Source organism: Phoxinus phoxinus, assembly GCF_949152265.1.
Source record: "Phoxinus phoxinus genome assembly, chromosome: 24".
NCBI lineage: Eukaryota > Metazoa > Chordata > Actinopteri > Cypriniformes > Leuciscidae > Phoxinus > Phoxinus phoxinus.
In genome coordinates this window covers 14,820,129-14,839,868 of record NC_136899.1, presented here as the reverse complement: position 1 = coordinate 14,839,868, position 19,740 = coordinate 14,820,129, and the positions used below count along the sequence as shown (strand labels likewise).

The following is a 19,740-nucleotide window of genomic DNA, read 5'->3' as shown; positions in this document are numbered from 1 at the left end:
TGAAACTGCTTTTGAGGTAAAGTGTCTTGCTGAAGGGCATAAGGCTGATAGTTCATGAATAGTCCCTTTGTGGAGATTAACCTTATGGTTATGAGTCAGATTTGAACTAGAACAAATGATGAGCATATGGTTTAAAAAACAAAACAAGTCTCATGAGGAAGTACAACAGTCAACATACAATATTAAAATTGTATTGTCACCTATATTAAAATGCTGAAGTACAGAAATGATTTAAAAAAAACATATTCAATTTAAATTATGTATTACAGCATGTTTGGACATTTTTGGACAAGAGTGTTGTGTTTGTTTTTTATTTGGTCATGGTAATCCATCTAACTGTAAAACCACAGCGAAACTATGTCTACAAATATTTGCATAGTAATTGTATGTAAAGAGAACAAAATGATTCACTTCTGTTTTTCCTTGAATTACAGATTGTACAGCTCTAGGTAAGGATGTTCTATCAATATTTAAGACTATCACATTTTTTTAAAAATGATTTAAAAAAGGGTGCACTTTATTTTACAGTGCCCTTGTTACACATGCATGCAGTTATAATTACTATAAATTGTGAATAATTGCATGTAACTATAACCACACCCTAACCCTATAAGTAAGTGCATGGTTAATTAGTATTACCGGTACTCAGTACTTAAATGTAAAAATTGAACATGTAACATGGACACCGTAAAATAAAGTGTAACCAAAACAATTAATTATTGATAGACAAAATATTAAAATGAAAATACGAATCATAATAAAATCCTAATGAGGACATACAGAAAATATAATGCTTTAAGATTTGGGAGTGTCTTTAAAAAAAGACAGAGACTCTATCCTGTAAATTGTCTTCATAGTGTCTTTGTGTGTGTTTGTATCTGCAGGACTAAAGATGTATATCATTCTGTTCATGGCTTTACTGTTCATAACGGATGAACTTGTACTGGTATCTTCAGGTGAGTTCCTTGTGCTGTCTAACTGAAAATAAAATCATCAGAAAGCTTTAGACCGGTTGTAAGAAAATCAATTTAGCTTTAGTTGTGTACCCTGTATTACACTCATTTTGCAAAACATTATATTTTAAGGTGTTTGTATGTTTATATTGTTTTTCTGTTTTCGGTAGGCCCATATAATGCAGAAATGCCAAGCAGAATAACAGCACTGAGCGGCTCTTGTGTGCAGATACCTTGTACATTTGAAGTGCCAGATTACGAACTGAAGAATGCAGAAAGTATATTTGGCTTTTGGATAAAGCATAATCATGCTTTTCTCCAACCAGATAGTTTGGTAGTTTATAATGGAAGTACAAACATCAGCAGAGGATTCAGTCGTATAGAGATAACTGGAAATCTCAGTCGGCGTGAATGTACCACAGTTTTCTATGATGTCATGAACAATCATTCAGACAATTACTACTTCAAGGTGGAAATAAAGCCACGGGATTGGAAACTCACATATCAGAATCCCATCTACATTTCTGTCTCAGGTGAGTTCCAGCTCCACTGTAAACTTTATTAATCTGTTGTTCCATTATGTCACATTCATGACTAATTCCCTGAATATTTTTATAACTAAAATTAATTTATGGTGTCTCTATGGATAAACAAATAAACAAAATGTTACAATTGATACTTTGCCTATATGAGCCAGATTAGTATTATTAAAGTCAGCACGAAACAGAAGTTGTGATAGTCTTTTCTATGTGGCGTATCATCGCTGTTGAGCGGAAACCTTGTAGCTTCATTTGGTCATTTTTAAAAAAATCATTTCTATTGGTCACCCTGTACGTCTGTCTGTGAGTTTTGCAAATATCTGACCAATGAAAAGTATTAAAAAGTGCTTGTGACTAAACCTCATAACACCACCTGGGCTCTATCGTGAATAAAGTGCAGTTTGGAGGCAGTATGTAACCCAACGGCTGGGTTTTGTCCATATTTGACCCAAATTTGGGTTAAATCAACCCAGCATTTTTTTAGAGTGTAGTATAAAGGTGTTTGAGGAACAGAGAAGAGTGTCTTAGTCTAGCATAGCCATAATGACATGAAATTTTGGCCATATGACAGAAAAAAACTGAGCGCTCACATCTACAGTAAACTTTATAACCTGTAAGTTGATGAAAACGTAATGTGATGTACTTACTGCCTCAAATGCGGCTGTTCTAATGACGGACAAAACACGTATGTCCAAATATCTCTGAAATTCTCTGGTGCAAAACCTAATCATTTAATTTGAGCTTGACTTTGGTAAAATGTTAATAATATATGGACACATGCAAGTGTCTGACCAAAGCCACAATATCAACTTTGACAACATGGTTTTTAATTATTCAAAAATTCCATTTCCTGAAAGTAGCGTTTTTGGAGATACGCGATTTCTAATCAAAAGTAATTATAAATGAGTAATATGTTGTTGTTTTTTTTACAAGAAAACATGTAGGTGGAATTTGATTTTGTGAATGGAGAATTGATTGGATGGTTGTGGTTTGTTATTGATTTGATGACAGGTTGTCCCGCTCTCGCGCCAGTAAACACGTCAGCAGAGAAGAGATGCAAGAGGGAGGGAAGTTATTTTGATTAAAGATTATGAGGGCACATGTTTTTATTTTACAAAAATGAAATGGACGCATAAATCAATTATAATAAATTCTGCAATATACAATAAAAAAATTTTATTGTCCATTTTGATTCCATGGTGACTTTAATAATTCCCGCAAGAAATGATGATGCACACATACGTAGGCAAATTCACATAAAACTTAATTCACATGCTCAAAAAACAATTAATGTGCATGAAATATATATATATATATACGAAAAAGTTATTCCCAAAAATATATTTATAAAATACATTTCACAAAACAATCTGAATTTACAGTCTGGACGAGTCAACACTATTGTCGAAAGTGAGAGCCAGTCTGCAGATTTGAGTTGACAGATTTCACAGAAAATCGAGAAATGTTTGATGGACACACGCTCTGATTCCATCCAGTCAAAGGATGTCAAACATATTAGATATGTTTCACTATTTATTTTATTTTATTCATGTGCCCTCAAAATCTTTAATAAAAAACAACTCTCCCTCCATCTTGCAACGACATGCCTTCTCTTCTCTGATGGTGTTTTTCGGCATGAGGGCGGGATATCCTGTCACTCAGATCCCAGCAATAGCAAACCACAACCAACCAATCAATTCCTGATGGACAAAATCAAGTCTCTTGGTATGCTTAATTTTTGAAGTAGCCTGTAGTTGTTGTATGTTTTCCTTAAATTTAAAAGTATTTTATACCATGTACACTTTGCCCTGTAGATTCACCACAACCTCTAATCTTTCAACCCACTGATCTGAAAGCAGTGATGGAGGAAACAACAGTCAGTCTGAGCTGCTCTGCTGAAGCCCCCTGCCCCAAACACCCTCCTACAATATCCTGGACTAACATCCCTGAATCTGCCCACATTACAACACAGTTACAGGAGAAATCTGATAAAACCCTGTCAGTGTTTTCAAACATGACCTTCAAAGCTTCATACATGGATCACAGAAAGAACATCTCCTGCACTGCTACATATCCAAGAAAAACATCTAATGACTCAACTGTGGAGACCACCGTGATGCTACAATTCCTGTGTAAGTGATTTAGAGTAGTTTTGCTCTTTCATTAGCATTATTATGTTCAGATGTGTACTATTATAACATCTAGTTTATCTAAAGAAGTTTCTATTTTGCCCTCAAGTTCCTCCAAAAGAAACTCGCATCACCATCGATCAATCTGCTTCAGTCTCTGTTGGCACTAATGTGACTTTGACCTGTAAAAGCAAAGCCAATCCATCAAATAACATGACCTTCTACTGGCACAAACGTGGACAGGAGAGTCCTCTGGATTTAGGAGAACAACTGATCTTTACTGTAAATAGGAGCAGTGGAGGCTGGTACTTCTGCATAGCAAAGAATGAACATGGTATTCAGAGGTCAGAAGAGATCCAGATGATTATGGCAGGTGAGTTTGATTTATAAATTTGACATGCTATTTTAATCAAAGATTTCGGTTTTATGACTTGACTTTGTCTCATATTGTGTATAATCTACTGAACACCAACATCTGTTTATTTCTGTTTTTATCTGCCACCCATTAGAATTATCTGTGCCTTTGATCGCCGGCTGTGTTGGAGGACTTTTAGCTTTACTGTTGCTATTTCTTCTGGTGACACTTTTAAAAAGGTATGCAAAGACTAAATATGATGTTCCACAAATGTTCATGTTTGTGATTTATGTATTTCCTGTCGATACAGAGCGCAAAATGCAAGAGCATCCAGTGAATCCATTGTTCGGGAAACTGATCAGGTAAGTTCTACACTTTTAAAGAGGATTGCATTATTGCAATCACTAATGAGAAACATCATAAGTAGACATTCAGTAGACAATCTAAGTAATTACTTCTTTTTTTTTTGCTTTGTCAGGATCGTGACCAGATTGATTGCATTTATGTAAATGATTTCATAAAAAGAGGGTAATGACAGAAGATGTACCATAAATCACATGATCCATAATGAGCGATTGACTTCAAACTGTACTATTTGGAAATGCCAAAAGACATGTCCATTATTACTCTATATCAAAAACATATGATTTAACAGAAAGTGTAATCTGCTCGGATAATATTCAAATGTGTTGTCAACAAAAAAGCAACTGTGTCTTTTGTCTCTGATTAGGGAAAATGTAACACTATATACAATAAGGTCCCATTTGTTCACATTACTTAATTAACAATGATCAAGATAAGCTATTTGTTACAGTATTTATTAATATTCATTGTTTATTAATCTCCATTGTTGTTAGATCATCTCTTTTCCTGCATGATGAACGAAACTGTACTTAAAGAAGAATTATGTTTGTAATCCACATTTTACTCACTGTGCTAGTAACTAATTACTTTTCTTGAGGAACATACAAATGTAAACATTCTACTTTCTTATTAAAAACTCTGATGCAATTCAAAGAAAGGTTCAGTTCCTTTCCCCAGACCTCAACAAAGCCACAAATATCACTAAAACTAAATTTATGATTATAAGATTATAGTTATTTTGTATAATGGGAAAAAGGGACTGACAACTGATTGGAAATGACTAATGTTGACTTGTCATCCAATTATGAAATATGAAACAGTCACATATACTGTTATTTGAACAAAAGGTTGTTGATTTTTTTGTATTTAAATGCCATGTTTTAGCTGACATTATATTTATAGATGTAGAGAAATATATATATATTTTTTTCATTTGAGATTATAATCCTCATTACAGTAGTGGCCAAAAGATATGTCCAAAGGGGATGCTTGTTTTTTATGACCCAATACGTTCGATTAAACCATAAAAATATATGTTTTATATTTTAAATATGAAGGAAAACGAGACGCTAAACTTGGTTAAGGTAATATTCTGCCAAAATGTATTTGGCAAAAAAAAAAAAAAAAAAAAAAAAATCAAACTACATCTACAGTTTTTATTTTACTATGCAAAAAAAAAAAAAAAAAAAATGCATAGACAAACAAAAATCTCACAGGAAAAAGCATATATACTGTTACGGATAGCAGACACAGGAGAGGAAGATTGGTGGTGAATATTGAGATTTATTGATAACAAAAGTGCAGTGATGAGGTGAGCAGAGCTTGTCCAAATGATGATCTTGACGGAGACGCTGGAGACGAGGGTAATAGTCCACTTACAGAAAACGAAGTCAGACAAAGAGGTGAGGTGAGTGCATATATGATGAGGGTGATGATGACGCGCATGTGTGTGTGATTGACGTGGGAATGACGTGCCGGTGGGAACAGAGCATAGATGTAGTAATTTACTGAATTAATGCAAGACCTTACTGAGCAAGAATCAATAAACATTTTGATTGAACATGTTAACATGTTTAATATATGAACAATGGACATCCGTGCTATTGTTGTTAATCTGTACTCTTCCGTCTCACATCTAGAAGAGCAATTCATCAGTAAGTAATTCATCAGACATAATCATAATAGATTTTTCCATTGCCTGCTGGCCACAAGTAAGTGTTGTGTTCTAGGAAAATAAGATGTGTTTATGTCTTGGGTAAGTGTCTAAGTATTTAGAGCTTTAGAAAATGTCCTTGTTTCAAAACTGTCTGCAACCACAATGGTCAAACCAACCACAATGAGACAATGGCTGTTTGTAGGAGACAATTGTAAATGTTTTTTGAGTGACATGAGTTAGGCCTACATCTTTAAACATGCAGTTACTAAATTCCTTACACTTTGCTATGTTCATCCTCCTCAAAATGACATTAATCTTAACTTCTCTTTTAACTACATTAAGCAACTATTTTTATGTTTATGTTATGTTTCAACACAAGTTAACAGTGCATATTTAAAGGGGTACATCGCTGGCAAAATGGGCTTTCAATAAAACGTGGCTGCCTATGCAGTAGAAGGACAAAAACATTTTTGAAATTGGTGCTATACCTGACTAGAGAAAATATAGAAAAAAAAAGGCTGTTGTCTTCCCTTTTGCCAAATAGGGAAACTTCAACACCCATAATGTGGGTGTCTAGATCGCAACATCTAGCTACTGGGGTGGCTCAGTGCTTGGACCACTTTTCTTCTCCATCTACATGACATCAGATCTGTCATTCAGAAAAATGTTTTTTCCTATCCCTGCTATGCTGACGACACACAACTCTACCTCTCATTCCAACCAGAGGATCCGACAGTAGCTGCCTGCCTGACAGACATTTCTGACTGGATGAAGGACCACTATCTTCAACTAAACCTTGCAAAGACAGAGCTACTTGTGGTCCCCGCCAACCCAACTTACTTATGCCCATCACCCTTGCCAGGGTATGGGCCGCAAACCACAGATCTCCAGATTATTCTGTCTTTGGCCATTCTTTCCAGCTGGTTCCAGGTGTAGCCCATCTTGGTGATGTCGGCTTCGAGGTCACGTCGCCAGGTGTTTCTTGGACGGTCTCTTCTCTGCTGTCCTTGGGGGTTCCACTTCAACACCTGCCTTTTGATGTTGGTTGATGCTTTATGAAGAGTGTGCCCTCTCCAGCCCCCCAACACTAACTCACTAACCGACAACCCTACACCACAACTTCTCCATTCAGTTGGGTTTGTCAACCATATCTCCATCAAGGTCAGCCAGGAACCTTGGAGTTGTGATTGATGATCAATTGAACTTCACAGACCACATTGCTAGAACTGTCCGGTCCTGCAGATTTGCCTGTTACAACACCAGGAGGATCAGGCCTTTCCTATCGGAGCATGCTACACAAATGGTTAATGGTAAATGGCTCTTGTTCTATTCAGACTGGACTATTGTAATGCTTTCTTAGCAGTCCTTCCAGCATCAACTGTCAAACCTCTGAAACTGATCCAGAATAATGGTCTTTAATGAGCCAAAGATCTCACGTCACTCCTCTCCTCACAAAATTGCACTGGTTGCCAGTTGCCGCTCACATCAAATTCAAATCACTGATGTTTGCCTACAGAACAACCACTGGGTATGCTCCCTTGTACCTAAACTCATTACTCCAGACTTGCGTGCCATCCAGAAAGTTGCACTCTGCAAATGAACGTCATCTCGTGATGCCATCTCAAAGAGGCACAAAATCACTGTTCCAAGCTGGAGGAATGACCTGCCTAACTCTACCAGAGCTGCTGAGTCCGTGGCCATTTTCAAGAAATGGCTGAAGACGCATCTTTTTCGGCAACACTTGATCCATTAATACTAACACTTTCTTTTTCTCTTCTATATCGATTTAAGAAATAATAATAATGTGTTAGACTAAACTAGGAAGGGGCATAACACTTACATATTTTGTCCTATTGTTAGTTTAAATGCTTCTATTGCTCTCCTCATTTGTAAATCACTTTGGATAAAAGCATCTGCTAAATGATTAAATGTAAATAATGCACTGGGCATGTTGCCGTCAAAAGCCAGTGTGCTATGTTTTACGCTTACCATAGTCAAATTGCGCCTTGCTTTAGTAGGAAATACTTCTTAGCAAACTTTGTCATAATGTTGACTTGTATTGTTAAGAGTTTAAAGAGTAAATGTTTAGCAGGAGTGAGTTACTTTTGGTTTCCAGTGAACGTATCAAAATGTTGTTGTTACATAAGAAAGCTGTTGCCATAGTGTTCCATTTTTACAATAATGCTGTTTAAAGAGTTGACAAAGTGCAATACAATTTTCAGGGATAAACCTACCTTTACAATAACTGTTCTGGTAATAACCTCTGTCGATCCAACAGAGGGGCGGAGATACAAAAATGCAGAAGTGCAATCTGTAGTTTTCACGAAACCCCTGGAGCGGTCAATAAACTGATAAATAAACGAGAATTTCTCGGTCCAGGTAACACAGAGATCAATGAGAAAACTACACATTAACGTGTGTGTTTAAAGGATAGTTTTATTGAACAGTAACAAATTTAATGTTATGGAATAACCTGCTGAATACTGCATTAAAAATCTCATTTGATAAACTATGGGGAAAAATCACCTTTTTTAAGTTTATTTCATGACTGATGTCAGTCCACAATGCTTTTGTATCCTTTTTTAGAGCTACCCGAGGTGTAGTGTTACTTCATATCATGTTCATGAAATCCATCTTTAAAATGTGTTGCAAAGGAAAATACCTTCTGCTTTTGTGAACGACTGCACTGTTGTGTGGTAAGGATTTGTTTCTCTATTTTGTAAAATTGCAAGGTATCTTTAATAAAGTTAATTTCTGCAGTGAACTTCTTTCATGCAATTGCACACATAGCCTACATTCTACAGTAAAATAGATTTTATTTATTGTAATGGCTTCACGGCTCGCTTTTGTGAGAATAGTAACTGTTTTCTCAGCTGAGGTTCTTTGCTTAACTCTTTTTATTGTGTGTCAATTCAATTTTATCTTTCAGTTTGTGCATTAGAAATAGCCCTGCGTTAATTTGGCTTAGAAATAGGCTATTATTGTACTTTTAAAAAACACATGCAAAAGTGTAAAAATAAAGGTTTTTAGGCAATTGCAGGCAATAAAAATAAATAAAGTAGCAATTGCATTTACATTCTTAAAAAATAAAGGTTCCAAAAAGAGTTTTTTGCAGCAGTGCTATAGAAGAACGATTTTTTTGTGCCATTGAAGAACTTTTCAGTGAACGGACCTTAAAAAAAAAACGTATTTCCTTAGTTTGAAGAACATTTGAATAATCTAAAGAACCCTTTTCCACTATAAAGAACCTTTTGTACAATGGAAAGGTTCCATGGATTTGAAAGGTTCTTCGGAACCATGGCAATAAAGAAGCTTTATTTTTAGGATTGTGTGATATAGCTTTACGTTCGGTGAGCGAAAAGTTTGGATGAGACACAAGCAGAACAGTGTCTTGTCAGTTCTTTAGAAACTTTATTAAAGGATTAGTTCACTTCAGAATTAAAATTTCCTGATAATTTCCTCACCCCCATGTCTTCCAAGATATTCATGTCTTTCTTTCTTCAGTCGAAAAGAAATGAAGGTTTTTGAGGAAAACATTCCAGGATTTTCTCCATATAGTGGACTTCAATGTTGAGGTCCAACTTAGTTTCAATGGAGCTTCAAAGAGCTCTACACGATCCCAGCCGAGGAATAAGAGTCTTATCTAGCGAAACGATCAGTAATTTTCTAAAAAAACAAACAAACATTTAAATACTTTTTAACCACAAATGCCTGTCTTGCACTAGCTGTGATGCGCCACACATTACGTACTCAGCAAACACAGAACGTTGGCCAACCTTCTAACAACGTTTTAACAACATGGCCAAAAGTTTGCTATAACTACGTTGTGTGTAAGGTTGTTACAGCGTTGTCACAATGTTGACATTGAACCACCGTTCAGGGCCATTCCTTAAGGTTGTGCCTAGGGTGTCCGGACAAACACTGGATGACGTCCTCGTCAGTTGTCACTGTCCTGAAGCACCAACCAGCCTTATAAATTTCAACCGACCGTTGGGCCGTCTCATTCTTCATCGAGCAAGGATACGTGAGTATTGTGTTTAATTTACCTCAGCTAAATAAAACATGTAATTATTCAAACACAACCTACAACTTCCTTGTCTAATGTGACAATGTTTAATTGACATTTCAGCACTCCTTGAATAGACAGCGACTTAAAGGACAAGTTCGGTATTTTACACTTAAAGCCCTGTTTACAGATCGTATCTGATGAAATAGAACGGATAAATAAACGAAATAAACCTACAATTCTCTGGACAGGAGCATGTGTCCAAATTTTAATCTTAACTGTTCTATTTCATCAGATACAATCTGTAAACAGGGCTTTAAGTGTAAAATACCGAACTTACCCTTTAAGCGCATACTTATTGCATGTTAATGTGTTTTCCTTTTTTGGAAATATTTTGTAACCACTCGCACACCTGTTTATTTTTTCCTTCCTTTGATTTATCAGCTATTTAGTCTCATTAGTTTCTTTGCTAGATTTTCTCATGTCTGCTAATGCTAGTTAACGTTAGTCTCTCCATATAGTCCTGTCATGTGAAGCTCCGATTTGCTTTGTTCTCTGCCAAGTTTACCTGTGCCTGGAGTGCCACCCTCTCTGGTCCCGAATTGTCTACCTGGTTTCTGACTCATGTCTGCCTACTGGTTTCTGGGCTTGCATCTCTCCTCTGGATATTTCCGGTTTCCTCGACTAATTCCGGTTACCGACCTTTATTGCCCAGCTTTTGACTATGCTCCCCTCTCTGCCATGTACAGAACCCGATTTTGTTCATTAAATGTTCTGATCTGCCTTTGCTTTTTATGTTTTATTTATTACATATATTTAGTTTTTTTCTTGTTTCATGTGTTGTTGACTTGTATATGCATTTGTTTATTGTGATGGTTACTTTTATTCATTCTTTTATTTTGTGAATTCATTCTTATTTATTCATGTTTCTTATTGTTGTCAGAAAATAAAATACAATTATTTAAAGCTCCAGTCTGTAACTTTTTGGGGTTAAAAATTATCCAAAATCATTTTTGGAGCAAGTACATAACCAGCCAGTGTTCAAAACAATTTGCTTGCCTTAGCCCGATTCAAAACGGTAAACTTGTAATAATGTTTTTAATTCCAGTGGTACTGGTGGATTTCAGCAGGAAATTCGAATGTCTTTGCATCATTACGTCACATCTGTACACATAAAGAAGGAGTCTCGGCTAGTAGGCTATATTGCGTGTGAGGATGTTGGAGGTGGAGATTTACAGCCTTTTCTCACAGCACTTGATATAATTAAACTTATCAATTTGATGGCGGATCCAGAAAGGTTCAAACGACAATCACCAGTGACAACATCTACAGTAAAGTACGGTTAAATCGCTCCACCAAACCATTAGATTGTGGATGATATGGGGAGCTACGCATCTTACTCATATTCAACAGTTGGCACAATTCTTTAAACAGGGCAGACAAAAAATTTCGCCCCTGATCAGAATGAATACTGCGGCGAGTGCCAAAGCGACATATCCACTCCTCAAGACACAAGCAACTGACTGCGCCTCCTGGTTAAGAAGGGGAAATTCCTCAGTCAATTTAGAAAAGTAATCACTCACGACAAGGATATACCTATGCTTTCTAGGCGTCTCAGGTAGTGTCACAGAGCAGAAGGAGACGAACAGGTAACGTAAACAGTGTTTATTGAACAGTAATGTTATGGTAAAAGGTAGCAGGTGAGTAACCGGATGTAAACAGTTTCTGATGAGTTTTGATGATGAATGTGAACCAGTCTCTTATCTGTGGCAGGTTTGGAGTTTGATGAAGGATCCAGATGACAGAAGGCGGACAGAGGGAACCGGGTGACTGACTGAAGAAGACGGAAGATGGTCCTGGTGGAAGTATGATGAAGGTAAGTAGTTAGTTGGTAATCAGGTAGGTGGATAGCGATCTCAGAGAAGGAGTCAGGTAGTCGGTAGTGCAACGACGAGACCAGACAACTGGCAGAGTGAAGGAGTGTGGTATATGAAGGGAGCGGGTGATGCGGGATGATGATGTGCAGGTGGTGAGGACAGGTGATGGTGATTAGTACTCAGGGGAATGGGAACGAGTGGGCGGAGTGATGATGTCTGGTGTTGATGACGGTGTCTCTGTTACAGTACCCCCCCCTCCACGGCCAGCTCCTGATGGCGGAAAAGACCGACGACGGGGACGACCACGACCTCGAGGTGCTGGACGGTTTGGATGAGCAGCATGGAAGTCCTGAAGAAGAGATGGGTCTAGGATGTCATCACGAGGTACCCAACACCTTTCCTCAGGACCACAGCCCTCCCAATCCACGAGGTACTCCAGGTGGCCGCCCCGACGTCGGGAGTCGAGTATGCCTTGAACTTGATAGATGTTGTCGTCTGCAGGGTCCACAGGAGGAGGAGGAGGTACGTCATCAACACCAGATTCTGCAGAGATAGGGATCAGAGGGTTAGTGTAAGGCTTTAACAGAGACACGTGGAATGAAGGTGAGATTCGGTAGTGTGAGGGTAGTGACAAACGGTAGGTGACATCATTGATCTGCCTCTGTATGGCGAACGGACCTATGTAGCGGGGACTCAGCTTACGGCAGGGCAGTCGTAGACGGATGTCCCGGGTGGAGAGCCAGACCTTCTGTCCAGGTTGGTACACCGGAGTAGTGCGTCTTCTGGTATCGGCCTGGCTCTTGTGTCTACGAACTGCCCTTTGGAGATGAATATGAGCTGAGTCCCAGACCCTCTCGCTCTCCTGGAACCAATGATGGACTGCTGGAACGTCCGATGGTTCGCCTGACCAGGGAAACAGAGGAGGTTGGTAGCCGAGTATGCACTGGAATGGGGTCAAACCCGTGGTGGACTGTTGGAGAGAGTTCTGTGCATACTCGGCCCAGGGCAGGTAACGACTCCAGCAGTCCTGATGATCGTGGCAATATGACCGCAGGTATCTCCCGATCTCCTGTATCTTCCTCTCAGATTGACCGTTCGATTGAGGATGATATCCAGATGTTAGGCTTACAGAAACTCCCAGCAGGTTGAAGAAGGCCTTCCAAACACAGGAGATGAACTGAGGTCCTCGGTCAGACACGATGTCTTCGGGGAGGCCGAAGTGTCTGAACACCTGGCTGAAGAGGGTTTCGGCTGTTTCAAGTGCGGTGGGCAGACCAGGTAGAGGGATTAACTTGCAGCCTTTGGAGAAGCGGTCTACTACCACCAAAATGCAGGTGTGAGAGTCAGACGATGGAAGATCGGTTATGAAGTCCACTCCGAGATGAGACCAGGGCCTGGTGGGTAATGGTAGAGGAACGAGTTTTCCCTCAGGGAGGCGACGAGGAACCTTAGCCATAGCGCAGACTGCACATCCCTTGACGTATCGGGAGACATCCTGGGTCATATTGGGCCACCAGTAGCGTTGTTGAAGGAGCGAGAGGGTCAGCTGGCTGCCTGGGTGTCCAGAGCCCGGAGAGGTGTGCACTGAGTCCATGAGGGACGGACGTAAACGGGACGGAACATAAGTCCGCCCCTCAGGACCTCCCGGCGGAGCAGGTTCGGTGAGAGTGGCTTCGGCGATGAGGTCATCCAGTTTCCACTGAATGGGACTGACTAGCATGGCTGGAGGGAGAATAGGTTCAGGATTGGAGTTTACAGAATCCGGTTGGAACTGACGAGAGAGTGAGTCAGCTTTCACGTTCTTGTCCCCTGGTCGATAGGTTACCTTGAAGTTAAACCGGGTGAAGAATAAGGACCAGCGGGCTTGACGGGAGTTGAGTCTTTTAGCGTCTCGAAGATACTCTAAGTTACGGTGATCCGTGATGACCTCAAATGGATGTTTCGCTCCCTCCAGCCAGTGTCTCCATTCTTCCAACGCCAGCTTGATGGCCAGCAGTTCTCTGTTTCCGACGTCATAGTTCTGCTCCGCCGGGGACAGTTTCTTGGAATAGAAGGCACATGGATGGAGTTTTAGAGGCTTCCCCTGCCGCTGGGAGAGAACCGCTCCTACCCCGGTGGTTGAGGCGTCTACCTCGACGAGGAACGGAAGATCTGGGTTCGGATGAAGGAGGGTAGGAGCGGAACTGAAGGACGCTTTAAGCTTCTTGAAGGCATTGGTGGCTTCCGCGGTCCAGGACAGAGACTTGGCCCCTTTCTTGAGCATGGATGTGATGGGAGCACTGATCTTACTGAAGTTCTGGATGAATCTGCGGTAAAAGTTGGCAAATCCGAGAAAGCGTTGAAGTTCCTTGATGTTGGTAGGTAACGGCCAGTTGGATACGGCCTCCACCTTCCTCTGGTCCATAGTAATTCCCTGTTGACTGATGACATATCCCAGGAAATGGACAGTGTCCAGATGGAACTCACACTTCTCAAGTTTGAGGAAAAGCTGGTTATCACGGAGGCGTTGTAAGACTTGTTTCACATGAAGAACGTGTTCGGACAGGTTGGCAGAATATATGAGTATGTCATCAATGTACACGATAACAAACCGCTGCAGGAAGTCTCTGAGGATCTCGTTCATGAAGCCCTGGAATACTGCGGGAGCGTTGGACAATCCGAAAGGCATGACCCGGTACTCATAGTGGCCAGCAGGGGTAATGAAGGCTGTCTTCCACTCGTCACCTTTTCGAATACGGATCAGATTGTAAGCACTTCGGAGGTCCAGTTTCGAGAAGACGTGGGCTCCACGCAGTTGTTCCAGGGCGGCGGGGACCAGAGGAAGAGGATATCTGAACTTGACTGTAGAGTTATTGAGGGTACGATAATCAATACAGGGGCGCAAGCCTCCGTCCTTTTTTCCCACAAAGAAGAAGCTGGAAGCGGCAGGGGAGGTAGATGTCTGAATGTATCCCTGTTGCAGAGCCTCTTTGATGTACTCCTCCATGGCCTTCTGCTCCGGGATGGACAACGGATAGATCTTTCCTCTGGGTGCCGTGGCCCCAGGCAGCAGGTCGATCGCACAGTCCCATGGCCGATGAGGAGGAAGTTTGGTGGCCAGCTGCTTGCTGAAGACATCCTGGAACGCCCGGTAGACGCTGGGAATCTCGAGATGTTCACCAGTGGGAGGACTTTCTACTGAAGTGGAGTTAATGGGGATCTTGGAAGACTCTACAGAAGAAGGAGTAATCTTATTGATGGAGGGTAGGCAGTGAGAGAAGCAGTTCTCCCCCCATTGGCAGATCTCACCGGAGGACCAGCAGATGGTGGGTTCGTGATATTCGAGCCACGGGCGTCCCAGGATGATGTCAGCGGTCGAGCCCTCCAGTACCAGAAAGGAAAGTTTCTCTTCGTGCAGGCATCCAATGCGAACAGTGATTTCCGGACTGCAGTGACGAATCTGTCCGCGGCCTAGCGGTTTTCCCAGGATGGTTTGAACTTGAAGAATCTGAGGGTTATTCTGGCGTCGAGCATGCAATTTCTGTAGAGTGGTTAAGGAAATGAAGTTGCCAGCGGCACCGGAATCGATCAACGCTTTCGCTGAAACAGATTGTTTGGCATGAGTGAGTATTACAGGGGTGTACTTCATAGATGAAATGGGTGATGGAAGGCGAACTGAACTCACCGCCGGCCGTGGAGGGCGAACAGGACAGGAGAGGAGAAGATGACCAGCCGCTCCACAGTACAGACATAAGTTATTAAGGATGCGGCGCTGGCGTTCAGTTGAAGACAGATGAGTGGAATCCACTTCCATAGGTTCTGGTACTGGAGGACTGACTGAACTAACCACGGTTGCTGAGCGAGGAGGAGGAGGAGGCAGAACAGGGTTATTCAGGAAGCAGGCCGAGCGACGTTGAGCCACTCGAATGGAGCGCTGAATGAGACCTTCAACTCCGATATGATCATCGTAGATCGCCAGCTGTAAACAGATATCCGGGTTCAAACCCTGTCGATAGGCGGTGATCAAGGCTGTTTCATTCCATCCGCTGCTGGCGGCCAGTGTGCAGAATTGAAGGGCATAGTCAGCAACAGAAGATTTACCCTGCCGTAGACGGAATAGTTGATCGTGGATTGACAGTTCATTTGATGCTTGAGAGAAAACCTCCCGGAAGTGAGTGATGAAATGGGAGAATGACTGAATGACTGTTCCTTTCGCATCCCAAAGAGCCCGGGCCCAGAGAAGTGCACGTCCAGCGAGAAGTGAGATAACGAACGCGATTTTCGCTCTATCCGAGGTGAACAGTGGAGCTTGCAACTCCATAAACAACTCACATTGAAGCAAAAACCCGCTGCACTCCCCCTCCTCGCCAGAGTAGGTCGCTGGTCGGGCCATGGGACATACAGAGGCAGATGAAGAAGCCGAAGAAGAAGAACTGATGGCTGGGGAAATGACAGGTGGAATGATGTTCGCGGCTCCAGCCAACGCTGAAGCTTCCACTCCGCCGTCACCTGTTGGATCTTGCATTGTGGTCTGGTCTTCTGTCACAGAGCAGAAGGAGACGAACAGGTAACGTAAACAGTGTTTATTGAACAGTAATGTTATGGTAAAAGGTAGCAGGTGAGTAACCGGATGTAAACAGTTTCTGATGAGTTTTGATGATGAAAGTGAACCAGTCTCTTATCTGTGGCAGGTTTGGAGTTTGATGAAGGATCCAGATGACAGAAGGCGGACAGAGGGAACTGGGTGACTGACTGAAGAAGACGGAAGATGGTCCTGGTGGAAGTATGATGAAGGTAAGTAGTTAGTTGGTAATCAGGTAGGTGGATAGCGATCTCAGAGAAGGAGTCAGGTAGTCGGTAGTGCAACGACGAGACCAGACAACTGGCAGAGTGAAGGAGTGTGGTATATGAAGGGAGCGGGTGATGCGGGATGATGATGTGCAGGTGGTGAGGACAGGTGATGGTGATTAGTACTCAGGGGAATGGGAACGAGTGGGCGGAGTGATGATGTCTGGTGTTGATGACGGTGTCTCTGTTACAGGTAGAGGCCCCAAAATGTCCAAAGTAATATGTTCGTGAGGACGAGATGTAACTGAAGTATTCATTGGAGCACAGGGGGCCTTACCATGTGTCTTTCTAGAAGCACATTCTACAAATTGCCTACACCACTGTCTTACATCTGCAAACCACCCTGGCCAATAGAAATGATCTCTTACTTTCTCTTGCAATTTTTGAATACCTAAATTGCCTCCCGTTACCGAGCTGTGAAGTTGATTTAACACAGATGCTACCAGCACCTTAGGGAGAATCACCGGTCTGGTCTTGCAACCGCAATTGGCCCCAAACAGAACTATACTTCTTCAGGGCAGCATTCTGCTGTATTTCAGCAGCATTATCATCTGGGTCCTGCCTAAGATTTATTAGGAGGGCCAATTCTGGATCATCTCGCTGGGCCTGTGCCAAATTATCAACCACCCCAACATTCGCTTTCTACTGCACCACCTGGGGGCCCTCCTTAACAGCACACACTGATATAGCTGGCCCCTGATTAGGGCTGATGGGGCCTTCTTGCTCCTTGGCTTTCACGTAAGTTGGTAGCCACGACAAGGCATCTGCATTGCCATGCTGCTTTCCAGGGCGATGTACAATTTTGTGGTGAAAACTTGCCGATTTTGTGGGACTATTATAGGCTAAAGCCACGCCCCGCGCCCACGCCATTGGAAGTGCAGTTGCTGCAGCACAGCCTATGAGCAGGTCTGATGCTCAATGTGCTAGCTGTGCAGCTGCAAAATTTACATATAAGCTTCAGTAAATCGAGGAAAAGGGAATTTCCCCACTGCGTATAGCTACGCAATACGAAGTGACCGTTCGAAAGGGAACATTGTTAATTTGGACTATAATTTTAAATGGATCTTGACTTGAATGTCAAAAGCTGATGGAAAAAAAACACTCTGAAAGTGATCCCAATGATAATCTTTCTGTGTACTCTATATTAATTGTAGTTATTGTTCAGAAGTCAATTTCAGATTCTAACCTAATGTATATTAGGCCTCTAAAGATGCTTCAGATCACTTTCTACACCATCATCATCATCATCATCATCATCATCAGCAGCAGCAGCACAGTACTAACCTACATAATCACTCAGGTAAGTCCATTTAAAAAAGAAAGAGTAAATAATAGCAAAGGGTTAAGCTTCATATAAGCACTACATGACAACATAAATATGATAGGCTAATAATATAATAAATGTGATATGTCAATGCACACGATTTATGTAACTAATGTGTTTTTATGTTCAGCTGATGATAATATCTATTCTCCAGTGATGCCTCAGACAGTAACAGCTCTGACGGGCTCTTGTGTGAAGATTCACACCCCTTCCCCCATTCACTCCAATTTTGAGGACAAACGTAACCAGAAAAAAATCTATTTATGGGATCTGGCTGAAAAATAAAGCTTCTGTACATCAGCATCGGGGGAATAACATTATGATATCGTTCATGGTAGAGAAAGATGCATGTAGGCTACAGAGGGAAAGTAACTGTTAAGACACTGAATTAAACATAAAAACAGGCCTCATAATAATCACAAATACAGTTAAATTTCTGTAAATCAGTTTTTATGAATGAATGGCTTGCTCTAACTGTTGCTCTGGTCTTCATTAACAACACGCGCTTGCACACCCTGCTGATGAGGTCGACTAACAGCAGATGGAGATTAGCCTATGCTCTGTAATCTGCTTTTCCTGCAGTTCCTAGCTGTCAATGGCCCTGTCCCAAATGGCACACTTCATATGCACTTTCGGTCTTGTGGACTTACAATGGCTGCCGCGTGCACGTGTCCGTTAAGTCCGTGAGACCGTAGGGTGTCCCATTTGTCATTTTAGCTCTCAGAAGGGTGCTCGCGTGCTCTGGGGTCGATTTGCGCCCTCGATGCGCATTTTTGCAGAGCCCGCACTGATGCGCACTCCGCAGCAGATTTCTTCCCGACAGTCAAAGCGGCGTTACCTCAAGAAAGTGCGGACTCAGAGGAAGACTTAGGGTGCCATTTGGGACAGGGCCAATGTTGAATTCTACTGTTGAATTTGAACCACTGAATTTGTGGGAGCAAATATAAAAGCGAAAAATGGACGGAAAATTGCCTATTGAATATTATAGGTTGTATCTTTAAACAGTTTTAATATTTTGGAAGTGAAATATGAAAGGTGAATATGGATTATTAAATTTTTAATAATGAAAATGTGTTTGAAATGTTTTGAATTGCAATATTAACAGCTTAAATATTCAACCATGTTGAATTTCAGCCAATAAAAATGCAAGTCCTAAAAATGCAATGCAAGCAAGGTTAATGCAATGCATATTTTTTTCAAGAGTGCGATTCAACAGGCTTTTTTTGTTTCAAAAACATTTTGCATTATTTTACTTCCATATAGAAGTGTCAGTTCTTTCTAATTGCTGTGTTTGTTTGTGTATGTTTGAATGTCTTCCTCAGTTCATTGACCTGTATCCTTCTGGGCTGTGACTGGTTTTACTCTTTGATTGATGATTCCCACACTTTATTTGAATGTCCGGATCGTCACATATAAGATCACTGTTGGATGTCATAAGTATTACACCACCATGACTCATTGAGAATCAACATAAGACCTTGTACAAAAATAAAACAAAACACCAAAATGAATAAACATACATTAAAACATAATAAGTAAGATTAATTACTTAAACATTATACAAAGCAACAACCAACAAGTAATCTTGAGAAAACAAGGACATAAAGATGAAGACTACAACCGTACCTTGTTCTCCATTTAAACCAGGAGCTAAATCCTTTTAAATTCCTTGCAAACCATAAACATTTGACGCCATGAACAAGTATATGG

At 41.0% G+C, this 19,740-nt stretch overlaps 1 protein-coding gene across 3 annotated transcripts; it reads left to right on the top strand.

Moving 5' to 3' along the window:
- The first annotated feature begins 32 nt into the window (after window positions 1–32).
- LOC306992960 (myelin-associated glycoprotein-like) lies at window positions 33–5,451 on the top strand. Of its 3 annotated transcripts, XM_079602309.1 has the most exons (8): window positions 34–449; window positions 885–956; window positions 1,124–1,486; window positions 3,307–3,624; window positions 3,731–3,994; window positions 4,131–4,215; window positions 4,287–4,338; window positions 4,455–4,990. In XM_079602309.1, exons 2-8 carry the CDS (start codon window positions 893–895, stop codon window positions 4,506–4,508), a joined length of 1,200 nt encoding a protein of 399 aa, XP_079458435.1. In that variant the 5' UTR covers window positions 34–449; window positions 885–892; the 3' UTR covers window positions 4,509–4,990. The 3 variants fall into 3 exon arrangements, with proteins under 3 accessions (XP_079458434.1, XP_079458435.1, XP_079458436.1); XM_079602308.1 differs by having other exon boundaries at window positions 33–449; window positions 4,131–4,338; window positions 4,455–4,971; XM_079602310.1 differs by lacking the exon at window positions 885–956 and having other exon boundaries at window positions 39–449; window positions 4,455–5,451.
- Window positions 5,452–19,740: the final 14,289 nt, after the last annotated feature.